This window comes from Ambystoma mexicanum, chromosome 8 (assembly GCF_040938575.1).
Source record: "Ambystoma mexicanum isolate Mex_15411 chromosome 8, UKY_AmexF1_1, whole genome shotgun sequence".
NCBI classification, from domain to species: domain Eukaryota; kingdom Metazoa; phylum Chordata; class Amphibia; order Caudata; family Ambystomatidae; genus Ambystoma; species Ambystoma mexicanum.
In genome coordinates, this window is record NC_090929.1 from 805,502,493 (window position 1) to 805,529,591 (window position 27,099).

The 27,099-nt window shown below is 47.9% G+C and overlaps 1 protein-coding gene across 26 annotated transcripts in view; it reads left to right on the top strand.

Annotated features, from left to right (window-relative positions):
* Positions 1-27,099, top strand: part of CAMK2G (calcium/calmodulin dependent protein kinase II gamma) — a 2,374,050-nt gene that overhangs the window by 1,277,674 nt on the left and 1,069,277 nt on the right. For all 26 annotated transcript variants that reach the window (XM_069610663.1, XM_069610670.1, XM_069610673.1 and 23 more), the window contains exon 12: positions 1,647-1,689. In XM_069610663.1, the coding sequence (XP_069466764.1) occupies positions 1,647-1,689 (43 nt within the window). The remainder of the gene's footprint in view (positions 1-1,646; positions 1,690-27,099) is intronic.

Below are 27,099 nucleotides of genomic sequence, written 5' to 3' on the forward strand. Positions count from 1 at the left end.
TTGGGTGAGGGTCATGACAGCTACCCTCCCTCCTCCAGGTCATTGTACTGCTTTGGGAGTCTATCATACATGAGGAATCTGTGGGAGGAAGAATTCCATTAGAAGAGTAAATGGCTTGTTTCTTGGAAGGATTCCTCATCGCTCTTCCTACCATCCGCTTATGGGTTAGCTGGCACATTTTGGGACTGCGGTCCCACAGCGTCCGAGTGTTAGGGGAAAAAGGGTGGCACTGATGTCACTGGGCCCATTGGCTCTGTATATGTGGACCCTGACCTCATCTTTGGTGTGTAGAGGCATTGAGTGGCGTCTCGCTGCGCCCCCTGGCTGCTGAAAAGTTTCAGAAGAGAAGCTGTACTGAGCAGTGGGTGTCAAAGATGAGGAATCAGAGGGAGGAACTTCCATCAGAAAGCACATTACTGAGAGGCAAGTAATGTAATCTTCTAAAACAATAAACCCTAAAGCTGTATTACCAGCTCTGTCTATTTGCCACACCCTCTTACCCTGCAACGTACTTCCTTATTGATCAGCTTCCTATTAAGTATTTGTTTTTCTAGGTGTGCCATTTGCAACAAGTTGTGCATCTGTACTATTCTTTTATAGAAAGCAAATAATGGAACAGCAAGTTTTTAGTGTGGGTTAGAAGAAGACTGGAAAGTAGCATCAGTATGAAGGTGCACAGGAAGAGCACTGTGTAGCTGTGTTTTGGAAATCAGAACTTATTGTTGATCAGATTAGAGACAGACTACCAACTTGCATCAAAGTACGGTGACATAGAGTAAACTTTGCAGGCAATGTTTAGTCTTGTGCACAAGGTCTCCAGCAAGGGTATATTAATTGACGAAGCTTCAAGAGAAATTAACCTAAACTGAGACTTTTATCGATAAGGAAGAGAAAACAGGGACTCTTTGTAAGTGGAGTGGGAGGGAGGGAAAAAACTCCTATCTTGAAGTGTTTTGTATGCGCGTCACCTACAGGGCACACATTTGGAGTTTGGGGAGGTGTCACGGGAAACTACAGTAGAGGATCAAGTAAAGATTTGGCTAGCTGAGAGACGTGGTTACAAGAGTGTTTGCTACTTTGAGTCCATTAGTCCTTGTGGTTACAAGTATTCACTCTGATGGAAAGGGCACACTCCAGGGGCAAGACGAGTGACTGTGTAGATGGCCCACTGACTGTGCGAAGAATGATAACGGGCTCATAAGGAAGTCTGGTAAAGTATGATTTCCACATTTAACCCTTTACGCTTTAGAACTCACATTGACAAGGTCATTCCCCTCCCTGCTGCATTTGAAAACCTAGTGGAGAACTCATTGGATGCTAATTTAAATTGCATTGGTCTTTTTCATTTGATCTCGTGTGTTATGCTTCAATCCTTGCCTTTGCTTTTTGAAACAATGAGACTGCAGCATTTTTCATCTACGTTGAAGTTTGAAAAGCTCCTTTGATGTAAATATCTGCTGGGAAGAGCACTGACAATCATGTATGCTTAATGTAGCTGGTAGAATTGTGCATGCTGTTGAGATGTGGCTGGGGTTTGTTCAATGACATTGTGGTTTGGATGGTGTAAAATGCAGCACAGAAAACCTCCTGTTGGATGCCCACATTTTATATATCGTTTACATTGTTTTTTTATTCTACTTTTGCAGGGTGCAATCCTAACAACCATGCTTGTCTCCAGGAATTTTTCAGGTATGCTTTTCTTTGCTTTGCAAGTTGCGTAATATTTGTATCTCACTTTAACACCTTAGCTACAACACTTGGGTTTATGAAAAGTGTGAACATTATGTTGAGTCTAGTATAGGTGCTCGTAAGATTGCAGACAGTACTGTACACAAGCATTGGCAAAGCTTTGTTTGGGTTTTGTATTTGTATGTGATGGGCATTTGCTAGGAACTCATATAATGTTGCTGCCTGGCCATAGGATTGGAAAATGGTGTGATTACCTGGGCATATATCACAGCAGTGTACAAAATACACAACCCCTGGCCATTCCTAGGCGAAGTTGAAGAAGGCCTCTGCGCCAATGCAGACCACGACGGTTCCCTCCGACCGCAAGGGTCGGCAGCCCTCCCCGCAGCCACAATCACGTCTAGCGACTGGGCCTATGAATACAAAGGGCGCTACCCCTAAAGTATCAGGCGCCGTCGAGACGCATTGCAAGAAGGCATCTGTCGACGGCAAGGTTTGGGCTCTGCCGAAAACCACTCCACACAATCAACTCCCGGCTGGGAGGCTGGTCGCTGAGAGCATCGCTAGGATTATCTCTGATGACACTCAGAAACGGCTGGCGAAGGAGTCGCTGAAGCATGCGGAGAAGTTCAAGGAGATGCTGAAAACTAGCAGAGGTACGACAGGGGCTCCGGAACCCTCCCCTAGGTCGAAGGAGAGACTCAAACAGGCCCCCACTGTCGGGCCCACGAGAAAGTTTCTCAGAGAGTGACAGGGGGGGATTTCCTCCACTTTGTGGGAATGATCTTGACGTTTAGAGCGGAAGAACAGATTTTTCCACCCCTAGACCATTCTGGGTCTTCCCATTGGGACCAGGGAGAGATTTGAGACCTGTATGGACAGGTTAGATAGGTTTGTTTCCTTTTCTGACCAAACCACACCTAGAAGGCCAAAGGATGAAGGCCCTAGGGCCCTCAAGCCAAGAACCCTAGACTTTTCGACCCCCAGGATGAGGAACTGTACACACGACCTCACTGAAGATGACCCTTAGGTTGACACCCAGGGTGATGATCAATTAATGGATTCTGGGAACCTGCAAAATCCTGTTGGAGGGCTGGGGGGGTAGACCCCGATATGTGACCCACAGCCATGGCATTCTCCCGTGTCACCTGACCCTGATACTGTGGATTTGGCCTCTCCACAGACTACTCCTGTTAGGGAGCCCTTACCTGTGGACGATCAGCCCACGTTTAACACCATACTACGCATGGCGGCAGCACACTTTCAGATCAATACGGGGGAGACTATCCCCGAGGTGGAAAAAATCATTAAAGAAAAGCCACCTACTAGTCAGGCCATTCCTCTCCTTGCCTCCATCAAAAGGCGCCTCGCGCCCTCTTTGTCTACACCATCCTTGGTCAGGGGTGTTAACCCATGGATTGAGAAACTCTTCAGCCCCTCCCCCTCTGATCCTCTATATATTAGAGGTCACTCCATCCCAGACTCTCTGGTGGTGACCACCACAAGGAAAAGGGCGGGGGTTCCTCTGTCCACCGGAGAAGCCCCCCTGATAAGGAAGGGAAGAGGCTCTATGCACTAGGGAAGAGGGTTACGGCCTCAGCGGCTTTCGCTACGTGTATTGCCAACAATACAACCCTGTTGGCCAGTTACGCTGATGCCCACTGGGCCTTTTTATGCGAAGACCTACAGGAAATTCCTGAGCCACTTCGCACTTGTCTTTTGGCCACAGTTACCAAAGGCACCCAAGTGGACCAAAGCATAATTAAAAATACCTTAGATGCTGCGGAAACGGCTGGGCATTCCTTAGTGCAAGGCGTACTCTTGAAAAGACATGCATGACTTAGGAACTCAGGAATCAAGCCAGAGACTCGGGCGTCCCTCATTACCAAACCCCTGGAGGACTCCAACATGTTTGGAAAGGCGGTGGACGACGCCCTGGAAACTGCGAAAAAGGAACATGAAACCTTAAAGACCTTGGACCAGATCACTAAATCCTCCAACAGGCGCGGACCTGGCAATAGGCGCCTTTTTTCGTGGCCAACGCCGGCCTTAGCAACAGTATGCCTCGGGCAGCAACTGGTCCTTCTCAAGGAACCAGTAATTACACCACATAGTATGCCCAGAGAGGCCAACGTTGTGGCAAAGGGGTCGGGGCCCTACTCCCAGAGGCTCCCCGGCCGCCGCCACCAAATGAACCGAAGATTCGGGTCTCCTCCCATGCCTCCCCGGTCGGGGGCCAGTTAACACCCTTTCTCCAGGCATGAGAGGGAATTACCACAGACCGTTGGGTACTGTCAACAATAGCCCACAGCTACTGAATCAAATTCAGCCAGACCCCGACATTCAGACCTCCAAAGGGAAGACGTCTCACACCAGAACACCTTCTTATCCTTCTTCAGGAAGTAGAATCGCTGCTGGAAAAAGGAGCCATAGAGGTCGTACCCCTGTCGCAGGTAAAGGAGGGTATTTATTCAGTGTACTTCCTTGTACCCAAAAAGGATCTAACCATGCCCCTGTATTAGATCTGCACCCAGCGAACCAATTTGTAAAACCTCAAAAATTTCATATGGTGACTCTGCAGGAAGTAATCCCCCCCTGCTCACACAGGAGGATTACATGGCAACATTGGACATGAAAGATGCATACTTTCATATTTCAATGTTGCCAGCGCACAGGAAATACCTCAGGTTCATGGTAGAAGGCAAATACTATCAGTTCAAAGTGCTACCCTTCGGCATAGCCTCAGCGCCAAGGGTATTCCTGAAAGTACTGGCAGTGGCAGCGGCTCATCTGCGCAGGTTGTCCATTCCGGTTTATCCTTACCTCGACGACTGGCTCATAACGGGGGATTCTTACGAAACATGCTTCTTGAATACCCAAAAGACTATAGACCTCTTGTTCCACCTGGGCTACATCAACAAGAAGTCCAGTATAGATCCCAGCCAGGTCGAGCAATTTCTAGGGGCTCTAATTCAAACAAGGGACGGCCTCGTCTTCCCCTCCAATGAGAGAGCCCAAAACATGCTGTTTCAAATCCCTCGATATGTAGCCGGTCGAGAGGTGACGGTAGGCAAAGCCATGCGATTCCTGGGAATTATGGCGTCATGTATTTACTTGGCTCCCCACACGCGCATGCACCCAATGCAAGAGTGGCTCAACAGCCAGTGGTGTCAGGCCAGCGGACAATGGGACAATCTAGTGGTTGTCTCGCAAGCCCTGGTTATCTCGCTGCGGTGGTGGTCGAGGGAGAATCTCTTGAAGGGGAACCCGCAGTGGTAGCCACTTAACCACAGACACCTCCCACAAAGGTTGGGGGGGGGGGGCTCACCTGTCCCATCAGACTGTGCACAGAGTTTGGACTACGGGTGTGGCATCCAACCATATAAACCTTCTGGAATTGTAGGCGGTCTTCAAAGCACTGAAGGCCTTCCAGACACATATACAAGGAAAGACAGTGCTGATCCTCACGGACAGTACCACGGCCATGTATTACCTGAACAAGCAGGGGGGAACTCGCTCTCCAGGTCTGTCCAAGCTGTCCCAGAACATCTGGACCTGGGCTCTCAAACACATGTTCCTGTTTTCACAACATCTACCAGGGGAACTCAATCTTCTGTCAGACGGACTCAGCAAAGACTTCCCTCTACCCACAGAGTACGAATGGCAATTACATGGAGACATCGTCTCCAACGTTTTCATTGAATGGGGGTTCCCAGAGATCGACTTGTTCGCAACTCTGGAGAACACTCAATGCCAAGATTACGCCTCCAGGTACCCCGAGAACCGCTCCAAGGGAAACAGGCTCAGGGTAACATGGTCAGGGAAATGTATCTATCCCCCCCCCACCCCCCCTTCTCAACAAGATAGTGCACAAGATGCACCAGGAACAAGTCTCCATGATATTGGTGGCCCCCATGTGGTCCCGCCAACCTTTGTTCGCTCATCTGATGGAGATGTCACTATCTCCTCCAGTGAAACTACACTGCCCGTACAACATGTTGTCGCAGGACAGGGGCTGAACGCTGCGCCCATGCCTGCAGACCCTGAACTTGGCAGCCTGGCTCCTGAGGTCACAGAATTTGGACATTTGCAGCTCCCTCAGAGATGCATGGACATTCTCAGGGAGGCTAGGAAACCGAACACCCGTTACTGCTACTCTAGATAGTGGAAACAGTTAGTCATCTGGTGTAACTCAAGGAGCATCAACCCCGTTGACTGCTCTTCCACACATATTGTTTTATACCTGACCCACTTGCTGCAATCAGGTTTAGTCTTTCGATCCATTAAAGTTCAACTAGCTGCACTCTCCGCCTACACTACGTTACAACATAAGGTGTCATGGTGGAAGGATCTAGTAATTAAAGCCTTCATGGAGGTAGTGAAAAGAATTCACCCTCCTATATCTAACCCAGCTCCGGGATGGGACCTGAACGTCGTGTTAACCAGGCTAATGGGCTCCCCCTTCGAGCCCTTGCATAAAGCGAGCCTTAAGGATCTCACTCTTAAAACTGTTTTCTGATAGCTATCCCCTCCATTAGGAGAGTAAGTGTTAAAAAGGGGTCTAAGACAAGCGCTCTGTCTTAGACCCTTTTGTAACAGTTCACAAAGATAAGGTGGTTGTACGCACGCACCCTAGGTTCGCAGTTAAATTAATTTCAAAGGTCCATGTCAACCAGTCAATATAACTACCAACGTTCTTTCAAAACCCATCAAACTTGGGTGAAAAGAGCCTGCACACACTTGTTATGCGCAGGGCGGTCATGTTTTATATGGAAATAACTCGACCACTAAAGAAGACTAATCAGTTCTTTGTCTCAGTGGCGGCAGAAAGAAAAGGAGATGCAGTTTCCAAATCCATTATATCTAGATGTATTGTGCAGTGCATCAACTCTGCTACACAATTGCTAAGAGAGAACTGCCCTTCAAGCCTAGAGCACATTCCACTCGCGGCACCGGGGCATCCATAGCATTCATTGCAAATGTTCCCCTTGAGTCCATTTGCAAAGCGGCAACCTGGAGTTCTGTACACACCTTTACAAAACACTATTGTCTAGATGCCCATTCTAGATCTGATTCCCAGGTGGGACAAGCAGTACTAAGACATCTTTTCTCTACTGTTCCTTCTCACAGCCCACCTCCAACTCCAGGTACTGCTCGCTAGTCTATGCACAGCATGTGATTCTAAGCAGATTAGCAAACATCAGAAGACATGCATTACTTACCTTAAAAGCATTTCTGATGGTTGTATCTGCTTAGATTCACATGCGCCCACCCTTCCTCCCCGCTCGGATGGAAGGAACATGGACGTCTTATTACTTTCTCTCTTTTCTGTACTCACTCACGTTAGTCATAAGTCTCCCTCATGACATAAAAAATACAATCTGAGGGACCTTGGCACGTGTGGGATTTTGGGTACATTGCACGTCACTATAGGGATAGTGTTACAGACACGCCTATGCCGACGTCTCCTTTCGGTCCCCGAAAGACAAGATGCAATACTTCGTGGGGACCACTGGATGTCGGACTATATGCACAGCATGTGAATCTAAGCAGATACAACTATCAGAAATGCTTTTACGGTAAGGAATGCATGTCATAAGCCCCAACTGTTTGCTTTATCAATGCTGGTTTTTAACAGAACTGAAGTGCAAGGAAGAGAGAATCAGTAGCTGAAGGCACACTTGGTTAAAACATATTTGTGGCTTGTGGATCATGCTTTGCATAGGCTGACACCTAGTGGTTGGTGCAGAGTATAGCATGACTTGTTTTTAAAATTCAAAAAGGGACGTTGACGTGGCCTGTTTGTAATACTATCCCATGTGTGACATGTACTGTACCCATGGTCTTTCGCGCGCTGAGGTCGGATCGTTTTTTTCTGTCATCATGGTCGGTCGGTCTATGCGGACTTCTTGGCTTAGTAGCCTTTACTTCATAATTGAGAGATTCTCCCTGCTTCTTACCATCATTCAATACTAGACGGATCAAGCAGGACTCAGCAATACTACCATCAAGAGTAGAAGCTGCTCAACGACCGTCTGCGACTACCAAATCTTTGCTGATTTCGCCCTACACCAGGCTGCGACCTGTACAGTAGGAAGATTGCCTGTAGAGAATGTCTATATCCATATTTCCCTTTTACATACTTTGTATTGCTTCCCTTTTTTCTAAAAATGGAAAAAACACCTTTGAAATGTTGCCCTTCCTGCAATCGAAAATATCTGTGGAAGAACACACTGCAACGACGTTCTTCCCAGGGAACACTCTGAAAAGCGCTTCTCATTGTGCAAGCTCTTTCGTCTTAAGACGTTGAAAGACAGATGCACTAAACGGTGGGCGGCTTACTCCATGCAATCTGAAGCTTTATCGGACAGCCCTACCAGAGCGTAGGAGTCCAACAAAGAACAGGGCAGCTACAGCCCACAAAGTGATGCCGAATCCAATGACAAAGGCACACCCAAACATAAAAACGAGGGGGCTCACGAACATCTTACACACACAACCCCCAGCCAGCCAGACTTTGACAAACCGGTGGAAACATGGCCACACAGTATCGAGAGACCCATCCAGTGCTTCTAGCTAGAACAGACCAGTATTCCACTACTGTGCTTAAAAAAAATCAAACAGGCACCAAAACAACCGTCCAGAGAGTCCAGTAGCATAGACACTCACCAAACTACCATCGAAAGAGTCACACAAACCGCTATTGAAACATTTGGATGGTTTTTCAAAAGACACACAACTACACTTCAGCTATGCCCTCCTTATTTGAAGCGTTACATAAGGATCCCAATCCTACTGATCCTGAAGCAATTGCTTTTCTATTAAGGGATATGCCTAGATTAGGTGCATGGACAAAAGATCGTTATGAAGAGACAATGGACAAGGTTTCTTCTTTCGTACATTTATTAGACTGTTACCCAATTAAACAAAAATACATTGACGTGTGTGGATCAATCACCAACTAAGTCATGCAGACTAGATGGGAGCCTTCTTGACAATCTCATATTATAGTTCATATTGATGTAGATTACGGAGATGATGTGTTTATTGATGATCAGGGGACTTAATATGATGATCCCACTAACAACCCTGATATTTACCTGTTACCATCACCTGATGTTGACGATGTACCGGTCGTTAAATCCTTGATAGACGACCAGCTCCTCTATAATGATTTACTTACAAATACTGCAAACCATTTTAAAATAGAAAGATTTTGTTGATAACATTCTTAATGAGAAAAGGTCTGTGGGACAGTTTATTCCTTTGTTACAGTCCATAACCAAGTGCATCAAACCTTCTTTTGTTACTAGAGCAGTAAATCAACGTATAAATAACTTTCTAATCTGTTCCTACTGACCCTTTGTATAGAAGGGGCCACCTCAAACCTCATTCCCTGGTAGTAACAGCCACACAGAAAAGGCCAGGAACACCACTAGCTTCAGCTGAAGCGCCTCCTGATAAAGAAAACAAAAAGATACATGCTCTACGTAAAAAGGTTTCCACTTCGGTGGCATGCCAGGTCAGAATTGCTAATACAACTCTATTACAAAGCTATATTATAGCACAATGCCATATTATCCAGGAACAACTAGACTCAGTTCCAGAAATCCTCCGCTCTCAAATTCTAAAAACTGTGCCGGGGAGCAAACAAGTTGCCGACATCATTATTAAAAATACAGACACTGAGGAAACCACAGGCAGGATTGTGGCCGAAGGCGCACTTCTCAAACAACACCCTTGGCTTTGTAAATCTGGCTTCAAGCTGGAAACTCAAAGTTACTTGCCCATAGAGAGCAATGTATTTGGGAAAGCAGTGGATGATGCTCTAGAAAATGCTCAAAAAGAGCATGAGACTTTAAAAACATTTAGGCAGATGTCAAATAAGTCTTCTGTTGAACGTGGGGTTTCTAACACTCACCGTTCCTTTTGTGGGCAAGGCTACCCACGGAAATCCTAATCCGGTTACAGTCTGGTATCTACATCTTCCCCCTGGTATTCCTTACAATCACAGTCCACCTCTTTTCAATCTACCTTTCAAAGGGGTTATGAGTGAGGAAGAGGTCGGGTTAAGAGTGCAGCTGCAAGAGGCTCTTCAACCCCCCAAAAAGCAATGACGCACCCATTTGTTTTTCCCTCCCATATTTCACCATTTGCGGGGTTGCATTACTCAACTAAACCACACATGGGAGGCAATTGCAACAAACCAGTGGGTGCTGTCAACTGTTTCCAAGGTGTATTGAAGGTATGGTATCGACAGTAAGACAGGCTCAAGTGACCACAGTTCAAGGGTGTTTATTGAACTTTCACAAGGTTGTGATAAATGCCGATCTAGACCTAAATTTACAGATGGGAGCAAGGTACGACCATCAAATAATAATGCAGTCCTCGTGGAGTTTTGCCAAAATAAAAAGGGCCAATTACTAAAAACCTATTGCCAATCCTTAGCACTAATTTACAAATAGTGTGGGGTAGTGTTCATGAAAAAGAAAGAAGTAATCACAAAATGATATGTCGGGATGTTCGGGCCGTTGGCCTCACTTCCCCATGTTTTCAGCACGGGACAAGGCAGTTCACTCGAGGATACAGTTCCATTACCAGCATCAGGACGTTATGTGTGCAAGTCTCTTTACTTCTGTCTCTTGATTCAGAGGGCCTGATGTACAGAAACAAGATGCAAAAGTTATTTTATTTTTACAAGTATTCAGTTTGGGTTGTTCACCCTGGATCCCCCTAGCCGTGCTCGGATCTCTTTCAAAAACAAATGTTCAATGTTGGAGCCCTCATTTTCGGGCTCAGATCCCCTTATTACAATGTTCAGAGAATATTCTTTCTCTGGTGACTCATGGTTCACCCTGGGTCCCCCTCAGCCACGCTCGGATCCCTTTCTTTTACCCGATTAGTCTCCATCAGCCGAGACTTTGACCAATTGCAGTGTACATTAAAATATCAAAGACATTCGAATGTACACAGGATTTAGCTTCACCCGTTGCAGGGTCACTTCGATTTCAAGATTCCCTTTTATCACACTTAGTATCAGTTGGATACCTAACAGACTTTCCGATGAGCATCCACGTGGCACCGGACCACTCTGTCTACAGTGTCTTTTCTTGGCCTCCCAAAGTTCAGTCACTCCTTTGGTTTCCAATTATATTTGCAACGTTCGTCTCATACGTCTCACACACTGTTCTCTTTAGATTTCTTCATGCTATGTTGCTGCTTGCAACCTTGGTTCAAAACACAGGCTGGTTTGTTATCAGTCTCTCTGACTCACCGGCTGTGCTGTCTTTACTGGTGCTGCTTCGTTGTAGGAGCCAAGGACAGTACTACGGGTGCAAGTGCACCTCCCCGACTTGGTTATCGATGCTGGAGAGCGCCGGGCACCTCCGACACACTGTGCAGGTTTGATCAGCTTTAGTTCCCGGTCTTAGGTTTCTTACTTTCCAATGTTCGCGAAAGTAGTGTTCTTTAAAGCTCAAGGGCACTTCCCTCCTTGCAACCCTCTCTGGTCTCGCTGTCTTTCTCCTCGTATTAAACTGCCATCTTGGAACTGCTGTTTCCTTGTGTGCTTTGCCTCGCTCAGAGTGTGCTTTTGTGCTCTGCCTTTTATCTTTGTGGGGAAGTGTGATGGAAGTCGGGTGCGTGTAAGGATCAGTAATTGTATGACCTTGCCTGACCATTGTATTGGAACATGTCAGGTGTACGATCCGTTGTCACTCACTGTGAGCTGTCTGTGAGAAAGTGTTTGTGTCGGGAAAGGTGGTGGGGGGGGGGGTGGGAGTTCCTAGGTATCCTACCTGGTAGGATGAGGAAAAGGTGTTTCAGGGAAGGGGATACCGCATCTCACCATCCAGTGTCCCACTACAACTCCCCGAAGACCCCTCATGATCCTCCCACCCTGGTACATCCCCAGGAACTGGATCCAAAAGGGATGGCCGTGACCTGGCAACCAGGAGGACATATCCCCGGGTACTAGCGGTTGAGACACCTTCAGGTTTCTCTTTCTCACAAAGGGCAACTCCTTCCGAGTTTCTAGAAATACCTTGCTATCAACCACCAAAACACTGGAAAATGTTGCCGGAATATCAGCTGATTCTCCAAGCCAAATTACACTGTCTGCCTAAAAAAAGAAGCCTAGACCTTGTCCCTTTGTACAAGGTAAACAAGAGGATTTATTCAATATACTTCCCTGTACTGTACCCAAAAAGGACGTGACTGTGCCCTCTGTCAGACCTGTGCCTTGCAAACACATATTTCAAATCGCAAACATTTTGAATGACAACCCTTGTTGAGGTAATCTCACTCCTAAAAACGTGGGATTGCATGGAAACAGTGAATATAAATGATGCATACTTTCTTTTTTCAATGTTGGCGGCGCACAGGAAGTACTTATGCGTCTAGATCTGAGACACGCACTACCACTTAAACGTGCTTCCCTTCAGCATAGGCTCAGCACCAAGGGTGTTTTGCAAAGGTTCCAGCAGTAGTGGCTGCACACTTACACAGGCAATCCATCCCAGTGTATCCTGATCTAGACAACTGACTCATAACAGGAGGCACACCACAAATGTGTCAGCAGCACACTTGGGCCACATTCAGTCTTTTATTTCAATTGGGATTCTCAAGGAGAAAAAATGTAATCTCATCCCCAATCAAGTAAAACACTTCTTGGCTGCACTAATTCAGACACAAGACACATTAGTCTTTCCCTCCAATGAAAGAGTCCAAAACATGCTGTTTCAAATTCCTCATTATGTGGCTGGTCGCCAGATAAGCGTGTGAAAGGCAATGCGCCTTCTTGGGATGATGGCTTCATACATCTTTCTGGTGCGATATGCAAGGTTGAGCATGGGTCCAATGTAAGAGGGGCTAGCGAAACAGTGGTCTCGAGCAAGTGGTGACTGGGATGGTCTAGGGATTGTTCCACAATCTTTAGTTCAAGCACTGCAATGGTGGTGAAGGGAAAAACATGCTAAATAGAAAACCCTTTCTCAACCCTGCAGTAGAGCCCACTCTAACAGATGCATCACTTTCAGGGTGCGGAGCACATTATCTCCATCAGAGTGCGCATAAATGATCATATGAACCTTCTAGAATTACTGGCAGTTTTCAAAGCATTACTAGCGTTTCAACATCAGTTAGCAGGGAAATCAGTCCTAGTCCACAGACGGCACTACTGGCATTTTTAACATAAACAAGGCGGCACACACTAAGTCTGTGCAAACCAGTCCAAAGAATTGGAACTGGTCTCTCTTCCAAAACATGTTCCTCATATCGCAACATGTTCCAGGGGAACACAACTATCTAGCAGATGGGATGAGGAGAAACATCCTACGGAGCATGAATGGCACAGACATTTTTAAGCAACATCTTCGAAGAAAGGTGGCAACCAGATGTAGATCTCTTCACAACACAAGAGAACACATAATGCCTCGATTGCACATCCAGGTTTCCCCAGACAGGTTGCAGGGGCAGTGTACTGTGGATCAGTTGGTCAGGGAGATTTGTGTATGTTCCCTCCTCCACACCACTGCTCAACAAAAGAACCCTAAAAATGCACCAGGAGTGTCTCGCAATGATCCTATAAATTTCAATGTGAACCCGCCAAACTTGGTTCTTAAACCTGCTCAAAATGTGATTCCAAGCAGATCCACAAGCCTCCGAGAAATATGAGAAACCTGTATTCGTCTTTCTGATGCTTGTATCTGCTTAGACTCTCATGCGCCCACCATTCCTTCCCTCTTGGGGTTGAAGGTACAAAGACAACTTACACCTTTCTTCACTCACACATAGACTTTATGCTTCCTCATGTCAGAAACAAAACAATCTGAGGATCTTGACGTGTGAAGGACCATAGGTAGATTACACGTCACACTAGCGATAGTATTAAAAAAACAACCTGTTGACTTCACTTTTAGAATTTTGAAAAGTCGTGCAATACTCCTGTCGGCTTATACAAAGCATGTGAATCTAAGCGAATACAAGCATCAGAAAGACTGTTACAGGTATGTAATATTTGGCTTGTTGCACCAGCAGGCAACTATTTACAGCAGCAATCAAGCCATTAACTCTGAGGACATGATACAGAGGGGGTGTGTCCTGACGTTTGTGGTACTGGGGTCTACTTACTGAATGCAGTAGGCCTAGATTTATTCTATCATGTCACATACATACAAATACATTCTGGATGTAGTAGTACTCATGAAATTGAGAATGCAGACAAAAATAGATGTCGAGGGTACAGCTTTTGTTTTATTTCGCTGTTAGTGCATTTCTTGGTCATGCATTTGTAATCTTTTTATGATTTTTTTGTAAAGGTCCAGTACAATAAGGGTAGTTCGTTCTTAGTATTCAGAAGTCCTTGATGTAACTGAGTTGGCAACTGAATTGAATTTATACAAAGCTAAAATAAAGTAGTGCTTTAAGATCAATGTGTAACCACCACCTATAATGACAAGTGATAGTACAAGTACAAAATACAACCAAAACAATAAATGGTATAGCAATTGGTTGTATGTAGCCAAGCTGGAGGGTGACCTAACACGTGGTCAACGTCTGGATCTGAATCAAGAAGTTAGGAGGACCAAGTAGAGGTTAATGGGGTGCTGGTCCTCAGACGTTTCGGCAAGATGCCTGCATCTTGGGCCTGGAGTAGGTCTCCCTGGGGGGGGGGGTAGTATTGTTGGATTGAACTTTGAATTGCTGGTTCACTGGTGTGGAGCAGGGTATGTCCTTGCTTGTAAGGTGCAGCATCAGGCTGCTGTAGGCTTCCTAAATGTGCTCATGGTAAGGAGTCACTGGAGGTGGATGCTGGCGGTGAAGTTGGCACCTGCTAAAGGTATGGGGGGAGGTGGAGCTGGGTTCCCGAAGTTGCTCCCCAATGGCCGTTTTCCTGGAAATTAAGTCCGAAACAGGTTGGAAGATTTCCTGTTGAGCCGCGTTTGCGATGAACTCTCAGGATGGCTTAGAAAAACTCTAGCAGGCTAAATTTTGATGTTTATGCTTGATAGGGCGAGCTCAAAGAGATGCCAGAAGAATGTGGTTTGGCCCGGCAGAGACGGGCAGTGTGTGGGAATTGTAAGGAAGGCATGTAATCAAAGACAGTCAGACACAAGTGATCACAGTTCAAGGGTGTTTATTAAACTGTAAAATGGGTGAGATAAACACTTAATCTAAAACTAAATCTAAGATGGGAGCAAGGTACGACCATCAAATAATAACTTCCAATTGGAGTCTAGTCAAATAAAAGGGCCTATATTAAGAACCTTCTTGCCAATCCTTACCGCTATGTTACAAAATAGTGTGGGGTCATTTTCACAAGAAAATAAATAAATGTCCACAAAGTGATAAGTCAGGATGTTTTTTGAAAACTTTTTTTACTAGATTTCAAACAACAATATAACTTGGACTCATTATCCAGTCAATTGTGTCTGTATGTTCCACACCCCCTAACTGCCCTCCACCCTCAGCCCAGCCTACTCCACTGAAATTGTGCTAACATCTAATATCGACTTTAGATGCATGCATTTTCTACTAATTGTGTGGGATGATTATTACTGATCCGGCATCTCTCTGCAGTACAGCCATCAACTCCTGTAACACTTGATTCTAGGAGTCTAGGTCAAAACTTGGTTCACATTGGCCTTGGTGGGCTGCTTATCAACATATTGCGGTTCCTGCAGCATCCATTTTTGGAGGACGCTCCACCATAGGCGCACTTCTGGTCTCTTGCACGCTTTCCACCCCATTGCTATCTCCGTTACGCCAGGATATTTGCTAAGTCTTAAAGTTTGCTGACATGCCGAGCATATAGGCCACCAGAGTACTGGTGTCCAGGCCAAAGCCTGCATAATCTCTTCCCAGTGTTTACAGATCTCAAGCCAAGCCCAAAACATGTGCACCATATCTGCATTGATAAATCCACATTTCGGGCAGATTTCTTCTTCTGCTGCTGCTGCCTTGCTAAACTTGGCAACCTTCTTTCGGTTTAGGTATGCCCTATGAATTATATACAGCTGTATTAACTGGAGCTTTGCGTTTCTAGACACCTTTTTATGATGGGCTAGTGCCATTCCCCAGACTGCTTCTGTTAATTGCTCTTGCAAGTCTGCCCCCAGCTGCTTCTGTTCTGCCTCAGCATATCCCCACTCCGTGACATAACTCGCATATCCTAGAGACCGCATGGCCTCCCTCCGAAATATCATAAAGCGTTTCAATAGCATCATCTTCATGCCACACCCTGTCTGTACCTGGCCATTTCTGCTGTGTTAAGTATTGTCCTTCGTGTATACCTATCTCTGAGGCGAGTACACTGAAATCCACCGGTCTGCCTTTGCGCAGCAGGTCTCCAACCGTTACCCCTCCCAAGGGTTCCCAGTACTTCCTCACATTTAGTCGTAAGTTGTGGGTCCTCCTCCTTCGGTGCCACTAATCGGATCTGGGGTGAATAAGGTGACCGTTCCTCTAAAAGCAAAAAAAGGCATGTCCTAAACCAAATCGTCCTACACAGCCGCAGCAGCAGCAGGGACTTTGGGGTGCATGGTGCCACCATCCATATCACCTCCTTCAGATAAAATGGGGCAGATAAGGGATGCAGAATCGAGGTGTCTTGGGACTGCTCATCTGATAGCCAGCTAGTAATAAATTGCAGCTGGCTCGCCACAAAATATGCCTCGAAATTGGGTACCTTTATGCCAGCTTGCTTGTACGTTCTCTGCAAGTCAGTGCTACTCTGCACCTTGTGTTGTGCCATAGAAAGCCTCGACATATACCGTCGAGTCTGATTAAAAAAGCCGTTAGTAATATTATATGCAATAGTTGTAAAAAAGTGAAGATGCCTCGGCAGCACTACCATTTTAGTAATGCTGGCCTCCCCATCAAAGAGAGCGGGAATCTGATCCAGAAAGCCATGTGCCTTTGGTGTGTTCTGTAGATGTTCAGTCTTAGGGTCGTGAAAGATGTCTACTCCCAAGTATCTGAATGAGTTGACCTCCCACTTCACCTGTAGTGTAGGCAGTTCACTAGGAGAAGCCCCCTTATATGCTGCCAAGGGCAATAAGCATGATTTCTGTGCATTAATCGTAATGCCTGATAAATCTGCGTTACGCTCCAACACGTCCAGCATGTACTGTAAATTGGTTTCTGGGTGCTGTAAGTACAAATGCATATCCTCTGCATATAGGGAGATTAAATTAAAGTTGTTCTGTATAACTATGCCTGCATTGTGATATTACTTCCGAAGGTACACTGCCAGCGGCTCCAAGGGCTTTAATACTCTCTCAGCGACGCTGGCAGTTTTCCCTTATCCAGCACTTCATTCAACATGGCTTGGAAACGGTGCGCCACATCCACTATGAATTCTTTGTAGAATTCACTAGGCAGTTCATCTGCCCCTGGGGCTTTACCCGTCAGCAACTCTCTTATGGTGGTTTCCAGCTCTTCCATGGTTATGTGGGCCTCAAGCCTATCTGCTGCCTCTGCATCTAACTTGGGGAGATCCGTCTGTGCCAGGGCCTTATCTATTTCTGACAAATGCGCTCCTATTGTCTCTTTATAAAGTTCTTTATAATACTCCTAAAAGCTCTATTAATACTTTCTTGCACTACGCACACCTTCACTTCCCACAATCTCCTGTATCAACTCTCATTTAGACTAATTTCTGTATAGCCAGGCCAACAAGCGTCCCGGTTTATCACCTTCGGTTTGTTATCTCTCTACATATTTCCTGTAGTTCAGCTTGCCTAACCTCTCCCAGTGTACTAAACATTGCTGCTGTAGTCAGGCTACGACTTGGGTCCTATCACCGGATGAGTACCCTGGCGATCTATGGCCTCTAGCCTAGTCTCAGCTTTACCTAAATCATTTTCTATCACAGCTTGCATACCTTTTGCCTTAGCTATCGCTGTTTCCTTGATCACTACCTTGAAAGCTTCCTACAGTGTGCCCACTGAGTCGACGCTTCCTGTATTGTTTCTAAATTAGTTCTTCACCCCCTATCTCAGCTGTTCTGGGAACCCTGCGTCTGAGGACTCTGTTCTTAACTTCCAGGTCGGGATGCGTGCCCTAGGGGGGAAGAGTTCGCCATGTTACCACTAAGGGAGCATGATCTGACGGCACCCAAGCTTTTTATTCTGCCGTCTCAAATTCACCTGGTCTCTTCCCCCGTAAGTACATAGTCCAATCGAGTGTATAGGTTAGGGGCGTTATAATGCGACTATCCCCGGACATGCGGATGCAGGGTTCTCCATACATCAGACAATTTGAATGCTTACAATAACTTATTCAAGGCTTTGGCCGGAAGGCCTGGGTGTGTTTGTCATCCGATCTAAGTTAGGTTGCAACATACAATTAGTCTCCTCCCCATATTACTGTGCCATCCCTAAGTTTACCAATCTGGGGGTATTACGAGCAGAAAAAGGCTGCGGTATCATGGTTCGGTGCATATAGATTAATAATACAGCACTCTCTTTGTTCCACACTCCCTTGGATAATAATCATCCTGCCATCTTCATCCTCAAAAAGTCCTCAGGACTTTAAATGCTACTGACGGCACCACCCATATCAGGACCCCTCTTGCAAACACTGAGTACAGTGAGCCCAGAGTTGTGCCATTCCATTTCTTAGCAAGTGTAATTTCTGTCCTTTGTGAGGTGCGTTTCTTGAAGGAGTGCTTTGTCAATCTTCTATATGACATCATTCTTTTGCGTTTAGTACTGTTGAGCCCTCTAACATTCCACAAGGCTTTTCTTAGATCCCCATCCCGTATAAGCATTTCCGCATAACTCAACAGTCTGATGCACATATCATGTTTTCTTTGTGTGGATCTATAGGCAAACACCCCACTAACTACCCCAACTCCCTTACCCATCCCCTCCCTAACAATTGCCCAGCTCAATACCTTGTGCTGAGGCATTCCTGCTTCTCCCCCATGTCTCTGTTGCATGTCCAGGGGCTGGGGTGCAGCAAGTGGCTACTCGGAAAGTAGTATCCAAAAACAAACAAATCAACTCTTGGGTGAAGGACGCGTCTCTGCAGCACGCTCTCAGATGGTATGCGCGCTGCTGGCTCCTGTTGAGCATAGGTATTGTTGCCAGTATTCTGTGCAAAAGGTCTATACCTCTCGTCGTCTGCTGGGCATGCCGGCTTCATCCCTGCAGTATTTTGCAGGACTTTCAGCGTGTGTCCCCATCTCCTGTCTGTTGGACCGCTTCAGATGACAAGTTCTCCGTGTCCATCCATATGTGAGTGTCCTCCAGATTGTCAAAGAAGATGGCTCTTCCCTTATTGAACACCTTCAGTCTTGACGGGTATAGTAACATGTACTTAAGGTTCACTCCTCGCAGCCTCCTCTTGACAGATGTGAAGTGCATTCTTTGTTTTTCCACCTGCAGGGTTTAGTCGGGGTAAGCAGTATTTTTTGCTGATGCTCGCTGTATTGTGCCGCCCTTCTGAAAATGTTCAAGATCCTTTCTCTATCTTTGAAATTGAGTAGCCTAGCTATTATGGGCCGTGGTGGTGCACCTGAGGGTGGTTTCTTCATCAGGGATCTAGGAGCTCTTTACACTTTGAAGCCCTGAATGAGGGTGCCCAGGCCAATTTCTTGTAATAGCATGTTTTCGATGAAATAAGTGGGGTTCGTGCCTTCTTCCCCCTCAGGAGGTCCAGCAATTTGCACATTATTTTGTCTGGATCGGCCTTCAGCATCTTCCACTCTACCCTTGAGATTCCGCAGTTGCTGTTGCAGTGTTGATCCTTCCCTGGAGGTGTCTTTCAGGCCAGCTGCGTTCACTCCCATTCTCTTTTCCAGTGTTACGGTGAGTTCTGATAGTGCTCGAACATTCACATCCAGGCTAATGGTGTCCATTTTGGATTCCAAGGCAATCTTCAGGGCGGCTATGGCATCTAGGACCTGCTGGTGTCCTTTTGCTCGATCTTATTCTCCATGCGACAATAGGGCCTCTAATGCAGCGTGGTCCGCCAGGTTCGTGGATTTGGTAAAGGTGTCCAATGTCAGCTGCATAGACTTATTCTTTTGGGTCTTGGATGCCGTAGGTGAGCTTACTGGATTGGCAATTCCGCTCACGTCCGCTTGCTTTCTTGTAGTTTATTGCAGGACGTCAGTCTGTGTCGGCTGAGGACTGTTTGTCGTATTGCGGGATAATTGGTTTGCCTCCCAGGGGCCTTAAACAGATTCCGCTGTTAGGTGGCGTCTTTTTTATTGCAGTAATGCTCACTACTTTGTGCCTATCAAGAGGTATACATCTGCACAGCGTATGTTATTTATTAATGTTACTCCTCTTAATTCGTCCCTTTCAGGTTTGCCAGTGCTTGTGCACTTCCCTTCTATGTGAGCGCTATAGGGCATGTGTCGACACAGGGGCCCCCCTTTGTGATTCGATTTGCTCCCAGAAATCCGAATTATGGTCTCCTGGCCGTTATTATACGAGCGTTGTGGTTTCACCTCTGGTTGCAATCCTCAGGGTACATGCGTCAACTTACTGAGGGTGCGGTCTCTCACTCCTTGAAGGATATTGCACTCAACTGGGCTTTACTTGCTAGGGTAAAGAATAAACACTGCTGCACTTCAAACCTTATGAATTAACGTATTTGAATCATTAATGAGAGATAGTGAGGTGCAGAGGAGAAAGTTGCAACTCTGACACATGGCTGTGGTATTATAACGGAACAATAGTGTCCACGGGCTGTGGAACACTTGCGTCCCCTGCACATTCAAATTTCTGTCATATGACAGGCAATAAGTAGAATAATTAGATAGAGATAATATATACCTCCTATTAAATCAATCAAATCACAGTTTCTTAAAATATCTGTTTATCAAGTGTAGGGGCAATTTAAATAAGATACTTTCCACTTATTTTTGATTTTTCTTTTAAATGAATGGTACTATTAGAATTTGAAATGCTGCATATATATTATACAGAAATACTTGAGTAAGCATGGTGATCCAGAATTGCCCCTACACTTGATAAACGTAGATATTTTAAGAAACTGATATTTTAAGAAACTAATTTGATTGATTTAATAGGAGGTATATATTATCTCTTTCCAATTATTTTACTTGCTGGGGTAGCCAGGACGACTCTGCTGCTCAGTTTTCCCCTACGCATACAGTCTCAATTGGTATTGTCACCCATTTCCCATTTCCCATTGATACTGTGTGCCATGCGCTCGGGCGCTTCCAGTGCTTCAGCACACTCCTGGGCTATCTCTGTATGGGTGTAGTTTGCACTGTGATCGGCAGTGCCTTCCTTTGTTGTGTTACGAGGGTGTACGTCCTCTCACGTGCACTCCTGTGTCGGGGCTAATTGATGCCAAAATTAAGTGGGTGGTCAGTACAAATGTGTTAACTGCCGTGCTACCCATAGCATATAGTCTTGATTGGTTTTGTCACTTATTTGGCTTAGGTTCTTCTCCAGCATGGAGTCTGTTATGGATTCACATGCTCATGAATATTCCCCGTCAGGCTGGGAATCCTCGGTAAAGAAAAAATCAGTATCCGTATTTCGTTTCTGATCTGTCTTTCTTAGTAGTAACCATTCACTGATCTCTGGGTCATACTGCCCCCAGCCAATGACTGCCCTCCCGCTAAGCCCCTCCCCGGGCAGCCATCCTCGGATTTTTACGGCACGTTCAAGTGTTGGGAGTCCTCGTGCTATAGCTCTCGAGCTTTTACTGCGTTTTCGTGCTTTTTCAAAGAGATTTTCTCATTTTTCGGTTAAATCGAGCTTCAAGCTCCACCGTTTCTACTTCCGATCAACGGGGACCCGTTTCGATATGTTTTATGCCCCTCAAGGGTGAAGTTTTCATCGAGTTAGGCTTCTTGGAGGATTCTAGAAGATCTGAGGCCTACCATGGACACGGGCCCAGGACAAGGTAAGCTCGACGCCCGGATCCAAGCTGTTTAGGAACTGACCTGGATGCAGGTTGCAGAATGTTTTCAAGGAGGGCGAGCATTCGAGATGTCTCTACTGCCTTCATGAGGACAAGACGCACGTGGAGGACTGTGCGTTCTGGAAGAACCTATCGGAACAGACCATGAGGGATCGAACGGCGAGAGGCCAAGAGGAAGACGGTCCTTGCGGTACCGGTACTCAACGATATTTGGGATGAGGGGCTTGTGGTCCTGAAGAACCCGTTCACGGCGCCTGCCAAGAGGGACCGGTACGAGGAAAAAGTACCGGGCCCCCGACGCCGCCCCCTTGTGCCTCAGGGCTCAGCCGACGTCGGATTCGGTCGTCTCAGCGGTGGCCAAGAAGAAGGCGGCGGGGGCAACAGCTTCAACCTCTACTTCCCCACCTGACGGCGAGGGAAAGAAATTGGACGCCATGCGGCGACGGGTCATCTCGGCGGCGACAACGACAATTAAGGCGGCCAACGCCTTAGCGATTGTGGCCCGTTACGACAGGGAGCTATGGTGCAAGATGGCTCCCCTACTGGACTTCCTACCAGACAAGAGGGCGGAGGCCCTGGAGATTCTGCAGGAAGGTGAGGTGGTGTCGGACCATGCCATAATGGCGGCAACGGACATTGCCGACACCGGGTTTCGCCAGTTAGGCAACAGTGTTTGCCTTTGACGATGAGGCTGGCTCAAGGCGACAGACGTCAAGACGTGCAGACCATGGTGTTGGACATGCCGTTTGACGGCAACAACCTGTTTGGGAAAACGGTTGATGAGTCGCTGCAGGCCATCAAGGCCGACACAGACAGCCCGAGCCCTGAGATCCCCAAGGGATCAGGCGGTGGCTCCTTTACGTACTGCCAGGGGGCCCGCTCCTCGTCCCAGGAGGCCAACAGAGGTTGCGGCAAGCAAGGATGAGCTTGTCGTTGTTGCCAAGGAGGCCAAGGCGCCAAGGCCGCCTCCAAGCAAGATAGAACCGGCCGTAGCGTCGGGCCCCCACCGAAGCACCCCGGTGGGAGGCCGGCTGGCGAAGTTCGTCAGCGTGTGGGAGTCCATCTCCACCGACCGTTCGGTGCTGGATGCCCTGGCCCACGGGCACACCCTCGAATTCCAGAAGAAGTGTCCCTGCATTCCCCCCGTGGCCAGGGAGGAAAATCACATCCCTCAACTGCTGTTGGAGGTAAAGGCGATGCTCAAGAAAGGCGCCATCGAGCTCGTCCCCAAGAGGCTCCGGGGCTCCGGAGTATACTCAAGGTACTTCCTCGTCAGAAAGAAGACAGGCGGTTGGTGCCCCATCCTGGACCTACGTCGGTTGAACAAACACATCAAGGCACAGAAGTTCAGGATGGTCACCCTCCAGCACGTGCTGGCAGCTGGAGGAGGGCAACTTCCTGTCGTCGTTGCATTTGGAGGATGCTGACTTCCACATCCCCATCCTAAAAGGACATCGAAAGTTCCTCAGATTCGTAGGTCAAGGACGCCACTACTAATTCAGAGCTCTGCCATTCGGATTGAAGTCGGCACCCAGGGTGTTCACCAAGTGCCTAGCACCAGTGGGGGCGCCGCTGCGCCTGCAGGGGATCCACGTCTACCCCTACCTGGACGACTGGCTCATCCATGCAAGGACAAGAAAACTCGCCGTCGAGCACACGGCGGAAACCGTCTGCTTACTCGCGGAGCTGGGATTCTCCATCAACTACCCGAAATCCATTTGGTTCCGTCGCAGGTGGTACTGCTTCTGGGAGCGAAGCTCGATACAGTGGAGCAATTGGCGTCTCCGTCGGAGTAAAGAACGAAGGCCATCTTAGGCAAGGTGCAGCGCCTGCTAGCCACGGATGTGGCCAGGGTGAGATCCATCAAGTCCCTCCTCGGAATGATGTCCTCGTGCATCTACCTAGTGCGCCTGTGCAGACTACGGATGCGTCCTCTACAGGAGTTCCTCGTCGCACTCTGGATGCAAGAGGCGGGCAGCTTCAAAGACAAAATCCTGCTCAACGAGGTTTTCCGTCGGGCGATTCAGTGGTGGGGCACCCGTGCACACCTTTCGGCGGGCACAGACTTTCAGACCCTGGCACATCAGGAGACTGTGACGACGGACGCCTCCCTGGAGGGATGGGGCGCGCACACTGGAGATCTCCACGCATGAGGCCTTTGGGTCCCGGAGGAGAGGTCTCTCCACATCAACATCTTGGAGCTCCGAGCCATGTTCTGGGCGCAAAAGTCGTTCCTCCCGTCCCTCATGGGCAAGTTGAGGATCTTCACCGACAACACCGCCACGATGTTTTACATCCGGAAGCAGGGAGGCAACAGATCCCCAGCCCTATCCAAGGAGGCCCAGGATATGTGGCACTGGGCATTCGCCCAGGGGATGTTTCTGGTTCCCTTCCATCTGGCAGGAATAAAGAACACCATCGCTGACTCACTCAGCAGGGAGCTACGCTTGTGCCACGAGTGGGAACTACGCCAGGATCAAGTGTATCGGCTCTTCCGACGGTGGGGCAAACCCCAATCGACCTGTTCGCGACGGCGACGAACTCCAAGTGCCAGAGGTTCACCCGCAGGTTTCCCCAGCCGAGGAGCATGGGCGATGCTTTCTCGTTCCCCTGGGACAGCCTGTTCCTGTATGTGTTTCCTCCGTTGCTGCTGCTGCTTCGACTCATCAGTCAGCTCAAGAGGTCCCGGTGCAGGATGACCCTCGTTGCACCGGCGTGGCTGAGACGGATCTGGTTCCCGGACCTTCTGGAACTCTCACCGTCCCCACCAGTCAAGCTGTCGACGGACGCAGATCTTCTCTCCAGAGAAGGAGGTGCCATTCTTCATCACGACCCGAAGTCGCTGAACTTGCAGGCCTGGCTCCTGCAGCGCTAGAGTTTGAAGGGTACGATATCCCAGCTGACTGCAGAGAGGTTCTTGTAAAGGCCAGGGCGTCCTCAACTCTTAAGTGCTACAGACATAAGTGGAAGAGGATCTCTGTCTGGTGCCGCGCACAGACGATCAACCCTCTATGGATTACGGCACCTCAAGGGCTACCATACCTACTGTCGCTGGCCAAGGCTGGACTAGCTCACGCTTCCCTCAAGATGCATCTGGCAGCGATTTCCCGATACACCAGAACTACAGGATGGTCTCATCGACTGGTGAAGGAATTTATGAAGGGACTGTTCCGATCGTTACCGCCGGTGAAGGCTCCAGCCCCGGCATGGGAGCTCAACGTGGTGCTGACCAGGCTCACGGGGCCGCAATTCGAGCCTTTGCATTCGGCTCCAGCTCTGTTGAAGTTCCTGTCGTGGAAGACAGCGTTCATTGTGGCCATCACCTCCGCACGTCAAGTGGGAGAGATTCAGGGCCTATCCTGCAAGCCTCCATACTTGACTTTTCACGATACAAGGGTGGTGCTGAGGACGCACCCCTCCTTCATGCCCAAGGTGCCGTCAGACTTACATCTTAACGAGCCCTTGGTGTTACCAGTTGTCTTCCCGTCGTCTTAGTCGCCGGCCGAGAGGACTTTGCACTCGCTGGATGTAGCTAGAACGCTTAAGTTCTACGTGGACCGAACAAAGAGTTTTCGGAAGACATCACAGCTGTTTGTGAACTTTGGACCTGTGAACCAAGGGAAGGCTCTCTCAAAGGCTTCCATTTCCAGATGGCTCTCCGGCTGCATCATGCACTGTCATCGGTTGGCTAACCGACCGTTGCCCGGCAGTCCGAGAGCCCATTCGACCAGAGCAATCGCTGCTACTACGGCGTTCTTGTCTGGTGTGCCCCTGCTGGACATCTGCAGGGCTGCTAGGTGGAGGTCGACGCACACCTTCACGAGATTCTACTGCGTCGACCGGGATTCCAGGGAGGAGTCCAGAGTCGGTCAAGCAGTGCTGCGCAACCTGTTTGCCTGAAGGTGGGCCTGGTGAGGAGGTAAGAGTTGCTTAATGTTGTTTATGTAATGCTTAATGTTGAGCCTTTTGCCACCTCACATGGTTGTGCATCTGGGTACTGCTATGTATTCTTATATTCATGAGCATGTGAATCCATGCCAGACCCCATGCTGGAGAAGTAACAAGTTACTGTCCTGTAACTGTTGTTCTCCAGCATGGGTCTGGCATGGATTCACATGCAAACCCTCCCTCCTTCCCCTCTGCGGCTCTTCACTTGGTCATACTGCCACTTTCCGTGCTACCAAATCTGAGGATGGCTGCCAGGGGAGGGGCTTAGGGAGAGGGCAGTCATTGGCTGGGGGCAGTATGACCCAGAGATCAGTGATTGGTTACTACTAAGAAAGACAGACTAGAAACGAAACTGATACTGATTTTTTTCTTTACCGAGTATTCCCAGCCTGACGGGGAATATTAATGAGCATGTGAATCCATGCCAGACCCATGCTGGAGAACAACAGTTACAGCTCAGTAACTTGTTCATTCCTGTTGATACTGTGTGCCATGTACTTTCAGCGCCCTCCCCCCACCCCCCCCCACTCCTGGTCTCTCTTTATGGGTGTAGATTGCACTGCAGTCGGAAGTCCCTTCCTTTGTTGTGCCACGGATGTGTGTACCCTCTCATGTGCTCTCCTGTAACAGGGCTTTTGATGCTACAGTGGGGCAGCTAGTACCAGTGTGCTACTTGCCGTGCTACCTCAGGCACACAGTCTTGTTTTGTTTTCACTTATGTGGCGTAGGTTCTCAACCCTGTCAGTGTTCCCTGTGTTCAGCCAGCGCATCAGACACTCTTGTGGGCTGTAACTGTGTGGATATTGATTGCACTGCAATGTGTGGTGCTTTCCTTTGTCCCGAGGCCGCGCATCCTCTAATGCACTCCTCTGCATCTGAGATTATTAATGCCACTATTTGTGGCTCATTCCGTAGCAATCGGATGTCCCGATGCTACGATTATGTCAATATCCTCGTTCTGCGTGTGAGCGCAGGGGAGGGAAGTTTGGGGCAACAATCCGAATTTCCTGCATCAGCTGTGCTTGTGAGGGAATGTCCAGCACGTGTAGTGTACCCCCCCCACGTAGCTCCTCTTCAGCCAATCACCTCTCAAACTGCCCTGAACCATTATTCCACCGCACACCGTAGCCACTGCGGCAGCCTCGCTAGCTGGTTCTGCCACCCCTGTCCTACCTCAGCTCCAGTGCCACCTCTTAGCACTGCGCTAAGCCATTATTGCCTGCCACTTGTGATCAATTGCTTGAACGATAGGCTTATCGGATGCACTGATCATGTGCACCCCCCCAAACACCCTTTGGGATCTGGCTTCTTCCTGCATCTGTTTATTCCTGCTTTGTTCCACAAAGCTACGTCCTTGCGGCTGCCATCTTTTTCCGTCACCTCGCCGATCCAGGCACCTTCTTCTCTTGCTAATATCAACGCAATCAGCGCCCCTTCAACGTTCCAATTTCGCATGTTAGTGCACGCAATATTCATACACCAGATGTTGTATGACGAATTTATATACGTTGGTGTCAGTATTGTAGGCTAGGATCAGTCCAGATCATCTGG